Below are 21,735 nucleotides of genomic sequence, written 5' to 3'. Positions count from 1 at the left end.
TTAGACAATATATCTCAAGTAATATTGCAAGGCATAAATAATTAAAAAAAATTATTCTAAAAATATAAAATTCTATTAAATTAAATAAGTGAGCCAATAAACACAAAATAAATCATAACCTCTAAAATATTCAAAGAAAACAGTTCTGAATAAGAACTTGAGCGGGAGTTTTATAACCTTATCAATAAAAAAGAACTTGAGCGGGAGTTTTATAACCTTATCAATAAAAAAGAACTTGAGCCGGAGTAACTATGATGGCCAATTACCAAAAGTTGAGTGATCATATAAGCTTTTAACTCTTTTAGGACTTTAAAGTCAACTATATACAATTAATCATTCAAATTAATTCTAATTAACAAGGGTTCTCATCCTAATTAGGAACAATAGCTTCGCAAGTGAGTTCTCTTAATTCTCTAGGATTTTTCCTCAACATGTCTTATTTGATCATTACTGAATTTTTAAGGCCTGGAAGATTCTAATTGATAGGAGGGCTGAACCATATTATTCAAGAAGGCAATTTTCGGAAGAAAAAAAAAAAACTATTTCTAATAAAATTAAGTGCGTTCAGCCGCACAAGAGCTATATTTTTTTTGTCCAAACACAAGAGCTAGATGCCATCACTTCTATTCTTCAAAGCATCTTTTTGATATTCTTCGAGTTTTTGTGTTGGATGTGGTTTATGAAAATAACCCCACTAAAACCCATGATTATATTTGGCATAAACACACCCATCCCCCACCCTCCCCTTTCCAACCCGTTCCCCAAATTGAGTCCGGAATCAAAATAACCCAAAAAAAAGGGTATGAACCAAAATACCCCAGGAAAAAAAACAGGTACAAAAGTACCTTTAACGCATGATTTTCATGCGTTATAGGATTCTGTTTTTTTTTTCTTTTTCTTTCTTTCTTTCTTTCTTTCTTTCTTTCACACTTTTTTACATACTTTAGCCATTGATTAATCATGCTTCGAGACTCCAAAACTTGAATATTTTGTATAGAACCTGATATTTTTTTCTGCGTACAATAATGTAGGCCCAATACATCGAGGATACATAGACGTTCGGATAGTCATTTTAGGGGTTGAAAAGGTGCCCGAAGTAAGTTTTGTTTGAAAAAACTTATTGTTTTTTCCATACTTTGATCAACGATTAGTCGTGTGTCAGGACTCCGAAACGTCAATATTTTATATAGAACCTGATATTTTTTGCTACGTACAATAATGTAGGCCCAATACATCAAGGATACGTAGACGTTCGGATAGTCATTTTAGGGGTTGAAAAGGTGCCCGAAGTAAGTTTTGTTTGAAAAAACTTAGTGTTTTTTCCATACTTTGACCAACGATTAGTCGTGTGTCAGGACTCCGAAACGTCAACATTTTATATAGAACCTGATATTTTTTTTCTGCGTACAATAATGTAGGCCCAATACATCAAGGATACGTAGACGTTCGGATAGTCATTTTAGGGGTTGAAAAGGTGCCCGAAGTAAGTTTTGTTTGAAAAAACTTATTGTTTTTTCCATACTTTGATCAACGATTAGTCGTGTGTCAGGACTCCGAAACGTCAACATTTTATATAGAACTCGATATTTTTCTGCGTACAATAATGTAGGCCCAATACATCAAGGATACGTAGACGTTCGGATAGTCATTTTAGGGGTTGAAAAGTGCCCGAAGTAAGTTTTGTTTGAAAAAACTTAGTGTTTTTTCCATACTTTGACCGGCGATTAGTCGTGTGTCGGGACTCGAAACGTCAACATTTTATATAGAACACGATATTTTTTTTTTCTGCGTACAATAATGTAGGCCCAATACATCAAGGATACGTAGACGTTCGGATAGTCATTTTAGGGGTTGAAAAGGTGCCCGAAGTAAGTTTTGTTTGAAAAAACTTAGTGTTTTTTCCATACTTTGACCAACGATTAGTCGTGTGTCAGGACTCAAACGTCAACATTTTATATAGAACCGATATTTTTTCGTACGGTTATGTAGGCCAATACATCAAGGATACGTAGACGTTCGGATAGTCATTTTAGGGGTTGAAAAGGTGCCCGAAGTAAGTTTTGTTTGAAAAAACTTAGTGTTTTTTCCATACTTTGACCAACGATTAGCCGTGTGTCAGGACTCCGAAACTTGAATATTTTGTATAGAACCTGATATTTTTTTCTGCGTACAATAATGTAGGCCCAATACATCAAGGATACGTAGACGTTCGGATAGTCATTTTTGTTTGAAAAAACTTAGTGTTTTTTTCATACTTTGACCAACGATTAGTCATGTGTCAAGACTTCGAAACGTCAATATTTTATATAGAACCTGATATTTTTTTCTGCGTACAATAATGTAGGCCTAATACATCAAGGATACGTAGACGTTCGGATAGTCATTTTAGGGATTGAAAAGGTGCCCGAAGTAAGTTTTGTTTGAAAAAACTTAGTGCTTTTTCCATAGTTTGACCAACGATTAGTCGTGTGTCAAGACTCCGAAACGTCAATATTTTATATAGAACCTGATATTTTTTTTTGCGTACAATAATGTAGGCCCAATACATCAAGGATACGTAGACGTTCGGATAGTCATTTTAGGGGTTGAAAAGGTGCCCGAAGTAAGTTTTTGTTTGAAAAAACTTGGTGTTTTTTCCATACTTTGACCAACGATTAGTCGTGTCGGGACTCAAACGTAATATTTTATATAGAACGCGATATTTTTTTCTGCGTACAATAATGTAGGCCCGATACATCAAGGATACGAAGATGTTCGGATAGTCATTTTAGGGTTGAAAAGGTGCCCGAAGTAAGTTTTGTTTGAAAAAACTTAGTGTTTTCCATACTTTGACCAACGATTAGTCGTGTGTCGGGACTCAGAAACGTCAATATTTTACATAGAACACGATATTTTTTTCTGCATTGTACAATAATGTAGGCCGATTACATCAAGGATACGTAGGCGTTCGGATAGTCATTTTAGGGGTTGAAAAGGTGCACGAAGTAAGTTTGAAAAAACTTAGTGTTTTCCATACTTTGACCAACGATTAGTCGTGTGTCAAGACTCCGAAACGTCAATATTTTATATAGAACGTCTATATAAAATATTGACGTTTGATCTTGATAATCGTTGGTCAAAGTATGGAAAACACCAAGTTTTTTCAAACAAAAACTTACTGGGCACCTTTTCAACCCCTTAAACGACTATCCGAACGTTTACGTATCCTTGATGTATTGAGCCTACATTATAGTACGAAAAATATCACGTTCTATATAAAACGTTGACGCCGGGAGTCCTCGAAGACACACGACTAATCGTTGGTCAAAGTGCATGGAAACACTAAGTTTTTTCAAACAAAAACTTACTTCGGCCACCTTTTCAACCCCTAAAATGACTATCCGAACGCCTATGTATCCTTGATGTTTTGGGCCTACATTATTGTACGCATAAAAAAAACACGTTCTATATAAAATATTGACGTTGAGTCTTGACACACCACTAATCGTTGGGCATTTTAAAAACACTAAGTTTTTTCAAACAAACTTACGGCACCTTTTTCAACCCCCAAAATGACTATCCGAACGTCTATATATCCTTGATGTATTGGGCCTACATTATTGTACGCACAAAAAAATATCAGATTCTATACAAAATATTCAAGTTTTGGAGTCTCGAAGCATGATTAATCTATGGCTAAAGTATGTAAAAAAGTGTGAAAGAAAGAAAAAAGGAAAGAAAGAAAGAAAGAAAGAAAAAAAAAAAAGCAGAATCCGCGCGCATGAAAATCATGCGTTAAAGGACTTAACGCCTCCGTCTTCGTTAAGTCCTTTAACGCATGATTTTCATGCGTTAAAAATACTTTTTTGCCTTTTTTTTTTTTTTTTGAGATATTTTGGTTCATACCCTTTTTTTTGGGGTTATTTTGGTTCCGGACCCCCCCAAATTTGGTCCTTATTGTTACCACTCAACTAATTGGCTATTCCATAGTTGTTACCCTCGGTCGATCTCATCCCAAAAAAGTGGCACGTACTCACTAGTTTTTTTTTTTTTTTTTTAAAAAAAACAAAAATAAATGTGGCCTGAAAAAAACTAAAAAATGCACAGTCGAAAGAAATAGTGATTGTATTTAAGAAAATATATACTTTGAACTTCGTTATTTTGGCTAAAAATTATGCAGCTCTAAGCAAGTACTGTAATTTCTAGATTTTGCCCGAAAAAGAAAGATACATATTTGAAATAAATAGTTATTGTATCTAAAGAAGAAATACAAAAAGTAAGTAGTACACAATTGCAACAACATTATTTGGCCATACAATTTTTTGATTTGGCAGCAAATAATGAAGCTCAAGTTGAAATAAGGGATAATTTCAACAATGTACAATTCAACATACAAAATTACATTTTTTTTAGGCAAAATTTTAAATTACACCCGCGTAGTCACTTTTTCACAGTATACAACACTATATAACAATATATAACTTTATATACCTACTGTAGACAATGTATCAACCTTGTATAAAAGTGTATAATAATATATAAGACTAACATACAATATTATACAAACTTATACAAAAGGTGTTTATACATATACATAATGTATAAGAGGTGTTTATGCACACTTCTATACCGTATAATAGTGTATAACAAGTGTTTATAAACACTTTACCGAAACCCTAGATTTGGTTCGCTAGTGCAGCCCAAAAAATGTCGTTGACCCTAACTCCGATCAATTGAAACGGAGCTTTTCACGATTAGGGTTTTGCTCTAAATCGAATTCCGATTGCTGTCTACTATGGTTGGCCCTATGCCGCCACAATTGCACCCTAGTTAAGGGTGTCAAGTGGGCCGGGTTGGGCCGGGCCGGGCCATTTTAAGGTGGGCCACAAGGGGCCGGGCCGGGCCATAAGTTAGGGGGCCGGGCTTGGAGAGGGAAAAGGGTGTCCGGCCCAGCCCACCCCGGATAGGGGCTACACCTCGGGCTAACCGGGCCGGGCCGGGTTATAGTTAGTGGGCGGGCTTTTTTTTTTTTTTTTTTTTTTTTTTTTTAAGTTCTAATACAAAAATAGACATTTACATTTACTAATAATAATAAAATTAACATTTACATCTAATGATAAAATTGCTAAATTAAAAAAAATGTTTAGTCGTCGTCAAATTCAAAAAAGCTAGCCATTGTAAATTTAAAAATTAGTCGTTGCTAATTTTATTTGAACCCCTAAATATATGAATAACTTCACTTTGGTCATATTTTCAAACTATAAATACCCCTCCATTCTTCTTCATTTTCACACAATTTTTCCACAATTCTCTCTTTATCTAAATTTGTTATTCAACTAGTGTACATTACTTCACCTCCACCTTCTCCTCGAGTTCGAAGATCAACTTCAAGTGCGGTGTGAATGCATTTTGAGCGAGTAAATGAGGAACATGTTAAATGTCAACATTATGGTGACATATATCTCCACAAGTCTGGAGCGTCGGGTATTATCCTATTAGGGGGGGTGGGGGTGGAGGGGGTACCGGTGTGTTGCGTAGACACTTGTGAAAAGGCATGAAATTGAACTGAATGATTTATCAAAGGTATATTTGTTGAGATAAGTACTACCACAATCTAATACATACTATATACTGAAATGTATCAAAGGTATATTTGTTGAGAAAACAAGATTGTCTAGCTTTAAAATACAATTTTAAAGAAAACTAAAGTGCTCCGTAAGAAGAGACTCCTAATTTATTGGGATATAATGTTTTTAAAATATTTATTATTAGTAATAAATGTAGTACTTATCTTTTTTTTTTTTTTTTTTTTTTTAATTTGAAGTGGGCCGGGCCGGGCCGGTGCCCCGGTGGGCCATCAACCGGGCTACTGGTGGGCTGTCCACCTTGTCCGGCCCAGCCCCCTAATAAAGCCCACCTAGCCCAGCCCCTTACACCTTTTAGTGGGTTTGGGCCGGGCCGGTGGTGGGCCGAGTTTACCGGGTCGGGTTCGGGCTGGCCCGGCCCACTTGACACCCTTATCTCCGACCGCTTAGAATTTCGGACCAAAAATATTTCCCAACTCGTTTTCGATTAAGTTATTATGGTTGGCCCTACACGCCGCAATAAATATTCCATAAGCGACGCAAGGTTTTTGAATTCCGTCGCCTCTAAAATCAAATTCCATTCGTAACTTTGGACTTAGAGAGAGGTTGAAAATAGCGGAAGCCGTAGATAAAGAAACAAACATGGACTAATCCAGGTAAATATTTTCTTCATATTGTCATACAGTGTTATTTTCTCTTGAAATAAATAGTCAGTTCATCTAAAAAGAAATAACAAGAATAGACCGTTGGTGCTCTGTTATTTTAGCAAAAGCCTTTTTTATTTGGCTTAAATGGAGGGTTCCAGCCAAGTTTTACAAGTTTGACCTGTAAAAGAAGAAATATACAGTGGGACCAAATAGTCATTCTTACATTTAAAAAAGAATTTAAAAAAATATAAAGTATGAATAAAGTATGCATTGTATATTAAGATGAAGCAAGAGAAACGCAATTGTTATAAATAAACAATTACGCTGAAAAGTTATACGGAGTATTACTTAGCTCCCATTTCTCCGTACAAAATTTTCACTTTTTTTTGTTCTTTCAAGAGAAGTTTCCAAAAAAGTTTTTAGTTATACATTGGACTGCCTTTTGAATTTGTTTTTTAAGATGAGTTCCAATTCTATTTTTTTTTTTTTCAAATTAAATGCATATTCAAATACAACTGAATTTTCAAATACCCCTTTTCAACCTTTTTTTTTTTTCCTGAAAAATATCACATTTTTATGTACAAACCCTACTGAAACTTAATACAAATACCAACTCGTGGAAATCAATATCAACATACATAGACTTACAGAAGGTACTAACTATGCTTGAGCTAGGACACAGTAGATTCTCGCATATGTTATCTGATTATAGGTACCCGATGAATAGCATAGACACCTCAAGAATCCAACAGTATTCATACATATATAATATATATGATGAATAGCTTAGACACCTCAAGAATCCAACAGTATTCATATGGGGGAATTATTTTTAATATGGAGGGAAATAAATTGCTGATATTCTGGAGAGAAAGAACTTAGAAGAAGCTGCATATGAAAAATGAAGTATTTATTGCATCCTCCTTCTTTGTTGTTATTAAGAGCTATGCACTAGACAAAAAAAAGAGATAAAGACAACTAGAAAACCCCCATATGTAATATAAATAAAATATTTTAAGTAATATAAGCTCAATTTCCCAATAGTTTTTACTACTTTCTACAAAGTCATTTTAGTTTATGTAATATAATCTCCCAGCTGGCATCAAAAGATAGAGTTTTTGATTAATCAGTGAGGTTACTTGGAGAACTTTAATGGTTAGTGCCTTAGTGGGTTGGAAGACATATATTTCAGGTTCATACACCCAAAAAAAGTTACTAAATGGAGGACCTTCTCTGAGGAAAAAAAGAAAGCAACTAACCCCCCCTACCCCGCACCCCCAAACCCCCAGCACTCCATACACTATAATATACGCTGACTTAAGTGTACTTTTCTAAGAAGACTGCAGTTTCTTTCCATATATAAAATACCTTGATTTTAACATATATTCTCGAGATTAGGGGTGTACAACGTAAACGGACAAACCACACCACCGATAATTGTAATCAAACCAAGAAGAAAACCCGATTAGTGGTTTGGTGTTGGAAAAAAGAATCCGATCATAATTGGTTTGGTTTGGTTTTAACTAAAAAAAAAGTCAAACCGAACCAAACCAACCCGATATTACATGTATATAAATATTTAAAATATTTTATACATAAAAGATTTACTTATAATTTAATTTATTAATATTTCTTATGTTTTTTCATAATTTTTGTCTATTAACATATTATTTCAAGTTTGGACTTAAAATTTTGAATGTTCCAATATAAGATTTATAGCTCACAGATGTTAGCAACTCAAACATAGTCAAAATCAAATCAATATTAATGCTAACAAAAGTAATTCAAGCCTAACATTAGGAATGATAATAATGTTGGATATCTATTATTTAGTTTTGCAGCGTTAATTTAAACTATGAAAATACATAACTTAATTTTATTTTTTTCTTTATCCTATAATTAGTAATTATTAGCCGTACTTATTTTAGCATGATTTAGTATTTTTAGGTGATGATCATTTTCATTAGGCCTTATTAATTAGCTAAATTTATTTTATGCTATTTCATTATCTTTTTTGTTGAATATTTTAGAGAAAATACATAAAACCCCACCAACGTATACTCGGATTAATTATGACGCACTCAACCTTTGCGGGCGACCTATTACCCCCCTGACCTTATTTTTTCTGTATTTTTGTACCTTTTTTGGCCGCGTGGCAAAAAAAAAAATTAATAGCGAGTGCTTGAAAAATAGTTTTTATATTTTAATAAAAATTAACTTTTTAAAAAAAAAAACCCATTTTTTTCTCTTTCTTCTTCTTTCTCCTTTTTCTCTTTCTTCTTCTTTCTCCTCAACTACCCCCACCGCCGCCGCCGCCACACCGCTGCCGTCGCCGCCACACCGCCGCCACCGACACCGCCATGATTGAACATAGCCCAGTTCATGAAATCATGGGTAGTTCGTGCAATTTCTACATTGTTGTTAAATTCCATTCCCTATGAATTTCCATGAAATTTAACAAATGGCAAGAGGAGCGAGTTGGACAATTTCCATGAAATAACAAACAACAATTTCTATTGTTGTTAAATTCCAGTCCATGATTGAAGATAGCCCAGAAAGGAAGAAATTGCAGAGTTTGTCCTTCAAATGGCAATTTCTTCAAATGGGTGGGGCAAGAGGAGCGGGGGTGAGTAAGTGCGGATAGCTCCTCAAGTTTGGGGGGGGCGGAGGGGTGGGGCGGCTTTGAAATGAAGAAGAAGAAGAAGAGGGGTTTATGATGAAATTGAATGTGTGTGTTAAGGGAGGAAGAAAATGGGTTGAATGTTTCTTGAAAATAAGCTCTTTATGATTGATGATTAAATTGAATGTGTGTGTTAATGGAGGAAGAAAATGGGTTGAATGTGTGTGTGTTAATGGAGGAAGAAAATGGGTTGAATGTGTGTTGTTAATGGAGGAAGAAAGTGGGTTGAATGTGTGTGTGTTAATGGAGGAAAAAAATGGGTTGATGGATTTCTTGAAATGAAGAAGAAGAAGAAGAAGAAGGGTTTAGTGATGAAGAAAACAAAATTAATGGTTAATTAGTGTAAATATAATTAATAAAAGAAAAATCAAATGAAAAAAAAAAGGAAAAGTGGCGGTGACGTGGCGGCGGCGTGGCACCAATGTGGCGGAGAGTGTGCAGCACTCTCCATCTGTGTAGCTAGCATCAATTTTTTTTGCCACGTCAGTCAAAAAAGGGTACAAAAATACAGAAAAAATAAGGCCAGGGGGGTAATAGGTCGCCCGCAAAGGTTAGGTGCGTCATAATTAATCCGAGTATACGTTGGGGGGTTTTTATGTATTTTCTCAATATTTTATTACAATGTCATCACTCATTTCACATTTTTGTTCTTTTCTTAAGAAACACCTTAATTATATAGTTGTATCTTATTAGGACTAAAGAAATATTTGAATAAAAGTTATTCTTTGTATGAAAATTTTTTGAAAAAAAAAAATCGAGAAAACCGAACTACCCGAAGAAACCCCACTTTTATTGGTTTGGTTTGGTTTATCGATTTAAAAACCTGACACAATTGATTTGGTTTGATACTTGAAAAATCCGAACCAACCCGATCCATGTACACCCCTACTCGAGACATCTTTACATTAAATGCAATGTAATATTTACAAGGACATACATAAAACACAAAACTAGAAAGGACAAAAAAGGAAATAAAAGGGAAACAAAGAAAATAACATAAAAAGAGATCAGAGTTGTTAGAGAAGAAAGAGAAACTGAATCGTTTTTTGTTCTTTTTTCCAGTCTGTTATTATCAGACCTTTTTTTCTTCAGGCAGTAGCAGTACTATTTAATTAATGCAAAATATATAAGAGAAAATTTTGTTCTTCTCGATATATATATATATATAATTTTTTAAAAGTATAATTACTATTAGGGGGAGGGACTCTGGATATATTTATGCACATCTTTACGTAATTATTAGAGGGTCATTTACACTTCCGCTCTTATTTTGTGTTCTTTAACTTATGCCCTCATAACAAAAAAGAAATTCGGAGGGCATAAGTCTATTAGGCCTTGGTATGACTTCAATTTCTAAAGCACAAGGCATAAATTCGGTTGCTCAAAGGCAAAAATTAAAGACCAGTCCATTTTAAGGGTAAGACATGCAATTTTATGAGCGACCCCCGAACGTTGAGAGGTAGGACATAGGCTTATTCAGGACACACAATCGGACACTTAGGGCGTAAGCTTCATGATCTAAACCCCACACGTGAGCCTCAGAGCGTTTTATGAGTGCTAAAAAAGCCTTTTTAAAATAGAGATTGAAACAATGCTGGTTTTGTTCCATTTTAGGTTTTACAAATTCATACTTCCTCCGTTCAATTTTACTTGTCCAGTATCTTTAAAAACAAATTTTCACTTTTATTTGTCCACTTTAACGTATCAAGAGAAAGATAAACTTTTTATTTTATTTTACCCTTAACTTTAATTACTCATTTCCAAATCATTTTCCAAGTCCATTGAAACTATACACCAATTAATATTGGTATTATGATAAAATATATACTTCATTTATTAATTCTTAAAGAATGTCCAAAGTAAAAAATGGATAAGTAGTAAAAAATGGTCAAGTAAAAATACAAGGAGGGAGTAATTAATTAGTATAATACTACTTATCTTATGTAAGCTAGTAATAGGGTATATGAAGTATTGTAGAAAGTACTTTTTCTAAATTTCAAAAGCGAAATATATCCATTTATTGACAGCTCAAAAATTAGATAGCCAGGAGGCCGTACGGTCAGCAGTCCATTTTGTTTTGCATAACTGCATTTCCACAGGTCCTTCTACTCATTCCTCCAAGAACCACCACCTTCTTGTTCTTCCCCATGAAAGAGGAACCACCACCTTCTTCTTCTTCCCAAATGGAAGCAGGTTCTTCTTCTCATTCCATAATGGCAGCAGGTCCTTTTTCTCATTCCCTCATTGAAGCTGCAGGTTCTTCTTCTTCTTCCATGGCAGCAGCAACACTACCTTCTCCTCCTTACCAGCTCACTGATTGGAGAATGGAAGTCCAAAGGAAAAAAGACTACGATAATTTTGGTTACATGAATAGCCAGAAATTGAACCTTTGTCTGGCTAGACAAGTGTTGAAGAAGAAAACTTTCAAAGATGACTTGGTTGTCTATGTAGCAGAAATCAACCGCAAGCTGGTCTTAATGTTCAAATATCCTTTTTATTTTATTTTTTATTTGCTTCTTTTTATAGTTTATATTATCTGGTAAAAAGGGTTTTAGAGATTTTTTGAACAGCTTTATTTCCCTAACTCTTAGTTTAAAGTGGATGATTCACTTCCAAATAACACTGTAGCACTTCATTATCTCCATGCAGACTTCTTGGATCTAGTCTATGGAGAAGATGTTTATTTGAGATCGTGAGTTTTGGATATATATATATATATATACAGTCATTTTTCTTTAAGACAGACAAATTTAATTTTCTTGTTTGATATCTAAAATTCCATTATTAATTAATGACAATACTTCTGTAGGTTCACGTTTCCACCAAATTGTGAATTAAGCACACTTGGGCTAGAAGTTGAAGACACCGGGGGAAAACATATCAAGGTAAATCATAGTTGCATTGTTTGAACTTCTTCTTATTACTTTGTGCTTAATTTTAGATAAAAATGTCATGTTATGCACATATTGTAAATAGAAGTTTGATTTTGGTATGGATTGTTTGGCCGCTATCTTGATTCACTTTAGGTAGATAAAATGAAGATGAATATTTTAAAAAAATGCATAAGCTAAGTACATTGTACGTTTCCAGTGCTATTTAATTAATTCAATCATTCTTATCTATTGTAAAACTGCAAAGGAGAGGATAAAATCTAATCCATAGTTATTGTGTTTTATAGTTGTTTCTAGAATCAATGTTTCTGATTCTGTGGTTGAATTATTGAAAACTGCCTTACATAATCTCTTGTCCCTCTAATTTTTTATGTTTTTTAGATTAAAGAGAAAAAGGAAGAAATGGGGTTTTGAGTTCTTGGTGTATATTGTGGGTTTGCACAAGTTTTGGTTTTATTTTTGAGTTCCCAAAGTATATACAACGGCTTAAAAGTTTTCTATTTGTGTACCCTTTTATGGGGTTTTCTTGTTCTCCGTGACTGAATCTTTTAGCAATGTTCCAAGTTTGACGGAGAAGGAAAGTTTTAAGGTTCTTTATGAGATAACCATATTGGAAATCTTAACAAGTTGCATTTTTTGTTGTTATTATCTGAAAATTTGAGTAATTTTAAAGATATATTATTTTTCGGTAATTGTACAGCTGTAGTTTTAATTTTATTCCCGGGGTTTTGTTGAACTGTTGGAATTGGAATATTTATTTTTATTTCCTGAAATGACAGGTTGCATATCCCCGTAACTGAGCTAAATTCAGCTATTTTCAGGGTCAAATGTTTGTTGTTCTTTTCATATGTGAACTATTTTTGGGGGTTTTAATTAGCTGTCAAATTATTTACCTTTGGTAAATTTGAACTTGAACATTCTTTGACTGGTTTGATTGCTATAATAAAAATATAGAAGGAAAAAGGAGAAGAAAAGGGAAGAATTTTGATTATGTCGCGTAATTTTTTTATGTATTATTTAGTTGTTGTCACTGCTTTCATTTCAATATTTTCTTTTTCAAACTGTTTTAAAATTATTTACTTGGGCCGAGAATCTATCGAAACTAACCCCTCTATCTCTACGAGGTAGGGGTACGTCTGCGTACGTTCTACCCTCCCCAGATCGCACTTATGGGATTACACTAAATATGTTGTTGTTGTATTCTTATATATTATAAGTATTGCGTTCATCCACCCTTATGTTCACTTAGGTGAAATGCTATCTCTTTTCTGTTGGCATGTGTTAGTGAGGTTATTCCATATGCCAATATGTTATATTGCAGATAGTGCTAGTACACCCTCATGTTCACTTAGGTTTAATGCTATCTCTTTTCAGCCGGTAGCATGTGTTATTGAAGTTATTCCCTCATCATATCATACTATATTAAAAGTGGAAGCTCCAAAGTACAATGTTAAAAGACCAAAATAACCATAAAAAATTGAAAGACTTTTTTGCCCTTCAATCAAAAACTATTCTATAATGTACTAAATAGACATTTCGAGTTATATTTTTTTGTTTTTTTTCCTCAGCTTTTCAGTTTTGTGCTCTTTTAATTTGAAGGTGGAGTTTAAAAACACAATAAATAATGTTTAATAGTGAAAGAGTCTGTTCAGGAGCTTGATCCAATGAAGTTATGGTAGTTAAAAAGGCACAATGCAAATCTAGTATCTTGTTGGAGAGGATTGCCAAATTTGGTGACCAACTCCAGAAAGTACTCCTTAAAAATTTCATGCATGCTTGGTCAGTTTTTTCAAAAACGTAGTATTTTTTCAAAGCAAATAATTTCAGCTTTTCCTGCTTTTGTTGGTAAATTGATATAGGTTTCCTTTACTTGTAACTGGATCTATATTATGGCAGTGCTTTTTGTGGTTTGGAACTAATTAAGTTCAAGAATATTATATGCAAATACTTATGTGCTTATTTGTTCTTTCAGATTTCTTCTCTTTGTCATTTTATGTTAGTGTAGCGGGCTATTAAATTTCTCGAAGTGTTTCTCTTGTTATAAAATTGTCTCTTCAATTGGTTTTATATATTTTGAGATTTATCATTATATCTTGGGGGATACATCTCTCGAAGATTCCTATCTTTATGGAATTATTTCAGGATGTTGGGATAGATGGCTCAGGGTATATGTATTAATCTTGGTTTTACATACATTTTAAGTTCTTTCTTGCCCATCTTCTTCACGTGCATGTGCAAAATCAGTTAACAGAAGACTCCAAAGCCATGAAAATTTCTAGAATAGTTGTAAGCAAATTGGTACCTTCTTTGGGAGTCAGTAGTAAAGCGATGTCGACAGATAGATTATGAATTTGAACTGGACTAAAAGTCCCGACAACAATACGAAATAGTGCCAATCTCAAATCTTCATATGTCAAGACCTCTCATACAAGTCTTGTCATTTGAGACAATGCTCGCAATATGTAAATTAGTTCATATGATTTACATACTTAATAGAAAAATTGAAGACAAATGCCAAACCTAAACATCAAAGAAGTAGTATACAGAACAACTTAGTTGTGTCTGATGTGTACTTTTAATTACTTTTATTTATTGTTGAGGATGTACATCTAACTATTTTGGTATTATAGGCTTCTTATGAAGATATCAAAAAAGATTTTAGAAAACAATTCAAGAGACAAATCTTTTGTCAAAAACAATTACTCTTTTTCAACCATGGGGGTGTAAGGATACATTTAAGAGTGTCATTTGCCGCTCTACAAGCTGGCAAAGCTGGTAGAGGACAACTTGGGAAGAAGACTGAGATACACTTCTTTGAGTCAGATGTATTTAAGGTGCGTAAAATGGTGAATTCAAACATTTCCAATACATTCTTATATGAGGTTTTTTTATCGCTTTTAAATATGTGGAGTTATTCACATGTAGGTAAGTGGTAAAAAAGAAATCAAAAGAGTTTTAAGAAGAGACTTCAATATTAATGAGCTTGCGGATGAAATGAAATCTCTGGGAGTTGGAGGACTAGGGAATCAGCTCAAAGATGTCTTCTTCAAGCTAGTTGTCCCTCGCTTTATGCCGGCGGATTTTACAAGAGAGTACGTCCTTTCATCTTCTCCATTTTAAATTAATCTTAACTAGTGTAATATAATTTTTACATTTGTTCTAATGCAGGATTCGCTACAAACATCAACAAGGCTTAATTATCCATGGACCACCTGGAACAGGGAAAACCTTGGTAGCACGAGCCATATCGAAAATTCTCAACGGAAAGCTACAGGTTTGTAAATGCTTTTATTTTAAGGAAATCATTTCTTCTTTTAATTAGTTGCTTTCTTTAAATTTTTTGTTTTTGTTTTCTGTAGGTTGTGAGAGGTCCCGAGCTGTTTAATCAATTTGTCGGAACAACTGAGCGCCAGATAAGAGATATTTTCAGTTCAGCCATTAAAGATTTTAGAGAGAAAGGTAAGCTTCTAATCTCTGCTTTAGATTAGTTTTTAGTTGTCGAGTGATTATCCCATCATCATTTATCATTGACTTTCTAACCATTATCTATATCTTATTCCAATTTCCAGTGCGCATGTTGTTAATATAGTACATACATTGTCGCCATTTTGTTTAAACACTGAAACCAATTATGCATCCTCTAATCTGGTGTTTATACCAGTATTTAGATTTGAAGAATGATTTCATACCTCAGGGAAAGTTGATAGGAGGAAAACTTTACGGGTGAAAGAAAGATGACAACAAGATTGAAGGATGTCAATTCGAAACCTGTTTTCTTCATTTTGGTTGCTGTTTATTTGATTGTCCAGCACTTCACATCTTGGTCTGCCAGGGCAAGCAAAGCGTCTTGCCATGGCAACTATTATCAGCAGCCTTTTCCAGACATCATTTTCGAAAAAAAGTTGTTTCTCAGTGTAATTTTCTACTGTTATATTCACCACTGGTCATGATTTTGCATTTATTTCGGTAGAACTGGCACCTTACAGACGAGCCACCTCACCCTCACTTCCCCGCGTTCCATGCTACTTAGCCAAGCTATTGGCTCTGCCATTGGCTGCATCGTAGCATCTCTTACATTTTTCCTATTCTACAAATCTTTTGCTGTAGAGGACCCCAAAGGGCAGTACAAAGCTCCTTATGCACTCATCTATAGGAACATGGCAATATTAGGTGTTGAAGGATTCTCTGCTCTGCCCCACCATTGCTTGCAGCTCTGTTATGGTTTTTTCGCCTTTGCCATAGTTGCCAACTTGGTGAGAGGCATAGCCCGGGATAGAATCAGGAAATGGGTTCCTCTCCCAATGGCTATGGCTGTGCCTTTCCTTGTTGTGGCTGCCTTTGCAATTGATATGGCTACGGGCAGTTTGATTTTATACATATGGCATAACCTCAACAGCAAGAAGGCGCGTTTGAATCGTTCCTACTTGCTTTAATCAAAGTTAGGCCTCCGATTTGTATGACTTTTTTAAGTGGACAGATATCATGAAACTTCCTGATTCTTGAAAGCAAGGAGTAGGTGTTTGCGAAAAAGCATTAGACAGAAGTATAGGAATGAGGTAGCTTAACAACTTACTTTGAGGATGTACCTAACAAAGAGTTTTGTCATTTATAGCCTCTAGGTATTATTTAGAAGAATGCCTAGTCTGATGTTAGCAGGAATAGAAATATTCAACGTTTGCAGATGGCCTGAAATGGCTAAAATGTGGTGGAAGATAGTTGATTATTCTCAAATTGTATGCCGTCCATGCATCTTTGTCTCATAAAGAGAACTGAGATAGCCTACTGCCCAAAAAGGTCATTTCTTTGGCTCAAACTTTCAAGAAGATGACCAAAATGGTCTATTTTGTCTGGGATGGGTTTAAATGAAGTCTTTTAAATATACTTTTGAACAGTTTTAATCTCTAAGTTTGGGTACTTTTTGTCTTCGTAACTATTTAACAAACGCTGGATATTAGTTTTAACGAAACTGTGGAACAAAATGTTGTGTTGATAAATACCAGGAAAGTCCTATCAAATCCCAAAAAATGCATCAAAAATAGATCAATGCGTATGTTCATCATGGTGGGATGAAGCTTATATTGTGGTTTATGTAATATAATGTCATTTTGCTCTTCTTTCATGTGGCCTGCTTGGTCGTGAAATGACGCGTACGATATTGATTTCTTTAGGTACCGAAAGTCCTCTTCATGTGATAGTCATTGATGAACTAGATTCCATTGCAAGGGTAAGCGTTTATGAGTGTGTAGCTTCTGTTCTTCTTATTTTGGCATCTCTTAACTTATTAACTTTTGGCTATTGATATCAGGAAAGAGGAACAAATTCGTCAGACACAATAGCTGATAGGGTTGTGAATCAATTATTGACAATGGTTGGCCTCAAACTCTTTACTTCTTTGGGCCACCCCACGGCCAGCTCTATGCATTAGTTTTTCTTCTTAATTAAGATGTCGATACTATGTCTAACTATTGACGTCTTAATGATATTAGATTGATGGTTATAGTGGCTTACACAACATCTTGCTTGTTGGGACAACAAATAGGCTAGAGTTGATTGATAAGGCGTTGCTGAGGTATACTTTTAATTTCCTGTCAAGTTCCAAAATTGTTAGAAGTGGAAAGATAGCTTGATGACTTAAGTTGGCCCTCTACTATCCTCTATATCAACATCCTTTAGTTCAATTTTAACATACACCCATGTGATTGTAGGCCGGGAAGATTTGATTTGCACCTGAAAGTAGGTCTTCCAGATAGAGAGGGGCGATTGGAAATTCTGAGAATTATTGTAAAAAGAATGCAATGGGCAGGCACATTAGGTCCAGATGTGGACCTCCCAGCAATTGGTTAGTTTAATAATAATTTTGTATCTTAGGTATTGTGCTGTAAGAATAATTCAAGTGGTCAGATAGTAAACACATGTTTAATGTGCAGCTGGATTAACAGATGGATTTAGTGGAGCTGACCTTGAGGCGTTGATCCAGACAGCATTCTCCCGTGCTATGAATCGATATGTGCAACCGAATATAGCTAAAACCAAATGGGAAGATATTAAAATTGTGCAGCTGGATATTGAGAGGGCAATTTATGAACTTACATCGCAAAGGTAAAATCTAAAGTTCTGGTCTACTTGAAAGAATTACTATATATGAAACCTTGCATTTGCTATGATATAATAATTGCCTTGGACATATATAAATCTTCTGCATTCCCGTTTAGGTGATGAAGATCTAGTGAAAGCATGAATGTTGATATTCTATTATTTTCAATTGCTTCAGAGCCCCTCCCCTCCACTATATATAGCATTTGTCATGAACAACCTTGTGGTCTGAAGAAGTAAATTAAAATTGTGTCAGTCACAGTTAAGTGGTGCTTATTTGTCCATTTAGTTTGTGATGGTTGCATATGTATATGTATATATATATATATATATATATATTTTGATCTATATCTTTTGTACATGGACATGAGTTTTGTCTTTTGAGAGGAAACTTTCTGAAAATAACTTATATTGTGTGCATGTGCAGAGAAGGAATTCAACGACCAGAGTCTTGAATACATCAATATCCAAACATATGGATAGAAGTGATTAGAGGTCCCTTGGCTCATGCAAGACTTACAAACATTGTCTTTATGTTAATTTTTGCGACTTTTATTGCTCCAACATCTTGCACCATATGCATTATTGTTGTCAGCAGTGATGACTGAAGCATTTGAATTTTTTTTACTGCAAGGCTGAGATGCCATGGACATGGAGGATGTGGTTTGGGTCATAAGTATCTTCTCATCTGGTGGATACTTTGTCTCAATAATTGCGACTGATTTAGAATGAAACCTCTTATTGGTTAGTTGTATAATCATCTTCGCTAAATTCAAGAGGAAATTGTCCTTTAATTCTAGTACCCCAACTGCTTTTTTGACAGTGTGAGGATATATTCAGGGTGAGCACCAATTATGGGGTTTACCTAAGGTTTAAGATGTTACTGTGTCCTGTCTTGAGTTTATACAGAAGAAATTGAGATATAGTTCTTGATTAGAATGAGATTCAAGACCTCTGAATACAAGGATCTTTATGGTGGTCCAGATCACCTACGCCTAAAAGTTCTGTGTATTGGCGATAGGTGAGCCTTTTTCTGCCTGTAACGTCTGATCCTTCCATAATTATCAGTAGAAATTTGGAAATTGAACCCCCACGTAGAGGAGGATCACAAGCTTGGGGCTGAATGAAGTGGGAAACTGTTCATCGCACAGGATGTTTGAAAATTAAGATTATGACATATGGATGTTCTTAGCATTTGATTAAAAAATCTGTAGAATTGAAGATACAGGCATTACATAACTTTGTTTCACTACTTGGTGAAGCATTTAATGAAAGAATAGAAAAGGAGATGCTAGCATTACAAAACTTGTTTCACTGCTGAATGTAGCTAACGGCTTTTTGCAATTGGAATAATGACGACAAATACATTTTATTCCTGAATCTTCTGACAACCAAATTTCTTCTGCATGAAAAGAGATCCACCAAATTATTTCTTTAATCCACCATAGGCATGTGTTATAGCAAAAGCACGTTGGTATTGTAATCCACTTTTAATGTCTAGACATTCTAACATTGCAAGTACACTCCAGAAAACGTCCATGCTTCCGGTGATTAACTATTCCCATTAATAACATTTTCTGCAATTCCAGAGACTTCATCAAAATATTGTATCTAAATGAAGAAAGAATTACTATGTTCTTTCCCAGTAAAATGTTCTTAATGATGTGTTTGTTCTAAACCAAAAGTTGAAATACTGCCTCTGTAAACTTGCAGAAGTATGTTTGAAATGAGAGATGTACAAGGATCCTCAGATGAGGTTCAAAAAATTTGATTGCTAGAATACATCCCAGACTATAAACAAGAAATCTAGGAAGAAAACCTAACAGGTCAATGTATACAGTAGCAACAAAACAGTTGATAAAGAGAAATACAGATACACGACAAATAAAAGATCACCTGTCACACCCCACCGAGGAGCATGACGGGCACCGACCCGTAGGTCGGATACCACCTGGCGTAACATATACCATGATTATCATATAATATAACTCGAGGGACACCTGCACGCAGAAAAGCCCCAAATACAGAAATATGCAATAACTCAACATATAAACACACACACACACACATACACACACACATACATAGGCGAGCCAACAAGGTCGCTGCAACATCATGAGTGTCATAAAGCCGGCGAGGCTATCAAGAGAATATCAAAACCAAAACAGGGCCGACGAGGCCAGACATAACATCTATATACCCCACTATGTCTGAGCCTCTAAGAGTACATATACATGACATACTGGACGGGACATGGACTAGTCATATCCAAAAGATACATATGCATAACATGTGAACATAACATGTACCAAAATAAGCAAGTCCGGAGAAATGGCACTTCTCGGGCCGTAGCCGTCAATCCTCATCAAGAGGGTCCTCCCACTGTCCGTCACGACCCGCGGCCACGAAATGCGGCGCCAAGAAAGTGGGACGGTCGGCCGACGATAAAAGTGCGAGTATGTAAGGTAGGGAAGTAATGACATAAGTAAGACATAATATAACATAAATGAGGATAAGAGAAACCCGGACATCGCAATCATACGAGCGCAATGCATGATAAAATCATTTTTCATATGTATATATATACATATATATATATATACACACACACATATACACACACACACACACACACACACACACACACACATATATATATATATATATATATATATATATATATATATATAGAGAGAGTACATCATAATCATCATCATGTCATCATCACCCCGCGTCCGGGGCATCCCGCGTCCGGGGTATCATTATAACCTGCCCACTACAGGTGTGCGCATCTATGCGCCTTCCTGGCCGACTATAGCGTGGCGCGATATAGTAAAATAGTGCAATACATATATATAGTGTCACGACCCAACCCCGTAGGCCGTGACTAGTGCCCGATCAGGGCACCCAAACACACCTACCAAACGCTATCACAAGGTATATCAAACGCATCCAAGTATATAACGAGCGAGCAAGGCCGTGTTCCAAATCTATATAATTTTAAAAATTTCGGCGAGTTTCCTTTGTTTTACGGACTATCCAAAATAACCCCGCGTACGTAAAATACCAACAAAGGCCACACAGGCCGCAACAACACAACATATATACATATGCGGACCGGCCGCGCGGCGAATGGGATCGCCCAAGCACAACATATCCAAACGCCACCGTACAAAAGTAGGCACAACCCACAAAATATGTCCACAGACCTCTAAACAGACAGACAGAATCCTATGACGGGACAGGGCCCCGCCGTACCCATGAACAAATATATACAAATGCACGAACAATATATATACCAAAAATATAAGCTCCGGAAGAAGAGGAGCACTCCAAGTAGCAGAAGAGAGTGACCTAAAGCGGTGGATCACCACGCACGCGCGTCCGTGGGCACGCGGCATGAAACGGGCCCCCCCGAAGAAAGGGGTCGTGCGAATATGTACCGAGCATGTAAAGCGAGAGAGAGAGAGAAAACACAATAGGCAGAATCGTACTTTAAATAAGGAGTAGGAGCCATGGATACAGAACCAAAAACCACAAAACTTACCTTCAGAACATAATTCATACAAGTTCATATCATATACCAATCGGACAATCATTCAGCACGTGCGTATACACATAGCGTGTCCGTCCCTCTAGCGAGAGACTCGGTAAGTAAGATCATATCATCATCCCATATATACATACATACATATAGCGTGCGTGACTCGGTGTATAGCGTGTCCCGCCCTCTGCAGCGAGGGTCTCGGTGCATAGAATCATGTCATCATCATATCATCATATACATAGCGTGTCCCGCCCTCTAGTGAGGGTCTCGGTGTATGAATCATCATATCATCCTATTATCACATATCATATTA

At 35.5% G+C, this 21,735-nt stretch overlaps 1 protein-coding gene across 1 annotated transcript; it reads left to right on the top strand.

Annotated features, from left to right (window-relative positions):
• Positions 1-14,404: 14,404 nt before the first annotated feature.
• Positions 14,405-18,677, top strand: LOC132035362 (vesicle-fusing ATPase-like). The gene is made up of 10 exons (XM_059425616.1): positions 14,405-14,616; positions 14,708-14,874; positions 14,951-15,056; positions 15,142-15,241; positions 16,951-17,006; positions 17,088-17,150; positions 17,269-17,351; positions 17,488-17,621; positions 17,710-17,881; positions 18,303-18,677. The coding sequence occupies exons 2-10, from the start codon at positions 14,777-14,779 to the stop codon at positions 18,328-18,330; spliced, it is 840 nt and encodes a 279-aa protein (XP_059281599.1). The 5' UTR covers positions 14,405-14,616; positions 14,708-14,776; the 3' UTR covers positions 18,331-18,677.
• The last annotated feature ends 3,058 nt before the right edge of the window (positions 18,678-21,735 follow it).

The sequence above is a fragment of the Lycium ferocissimum genome, chromosome 10, assembly GCF_029784015.1.
Source record: "Lycium ferocissimum isolate CSIRO_LF1 chromosome 10, AGI_CSIRO_Lferr_CH_V1, whole genome shotgun sequence".
In the NCBI taxonomy this organism is placed as follows: Eukaryota; Viridiplantae; Streptophyta; class Magnoliopsida; order Solanales; family Solanaceae; genus Lycium; species Lycium ferocissimum.
Note: the sequence above shows the minus strand (reverse complement) of the source record. Positions and strands in the feature narration are given on the sequence as shown.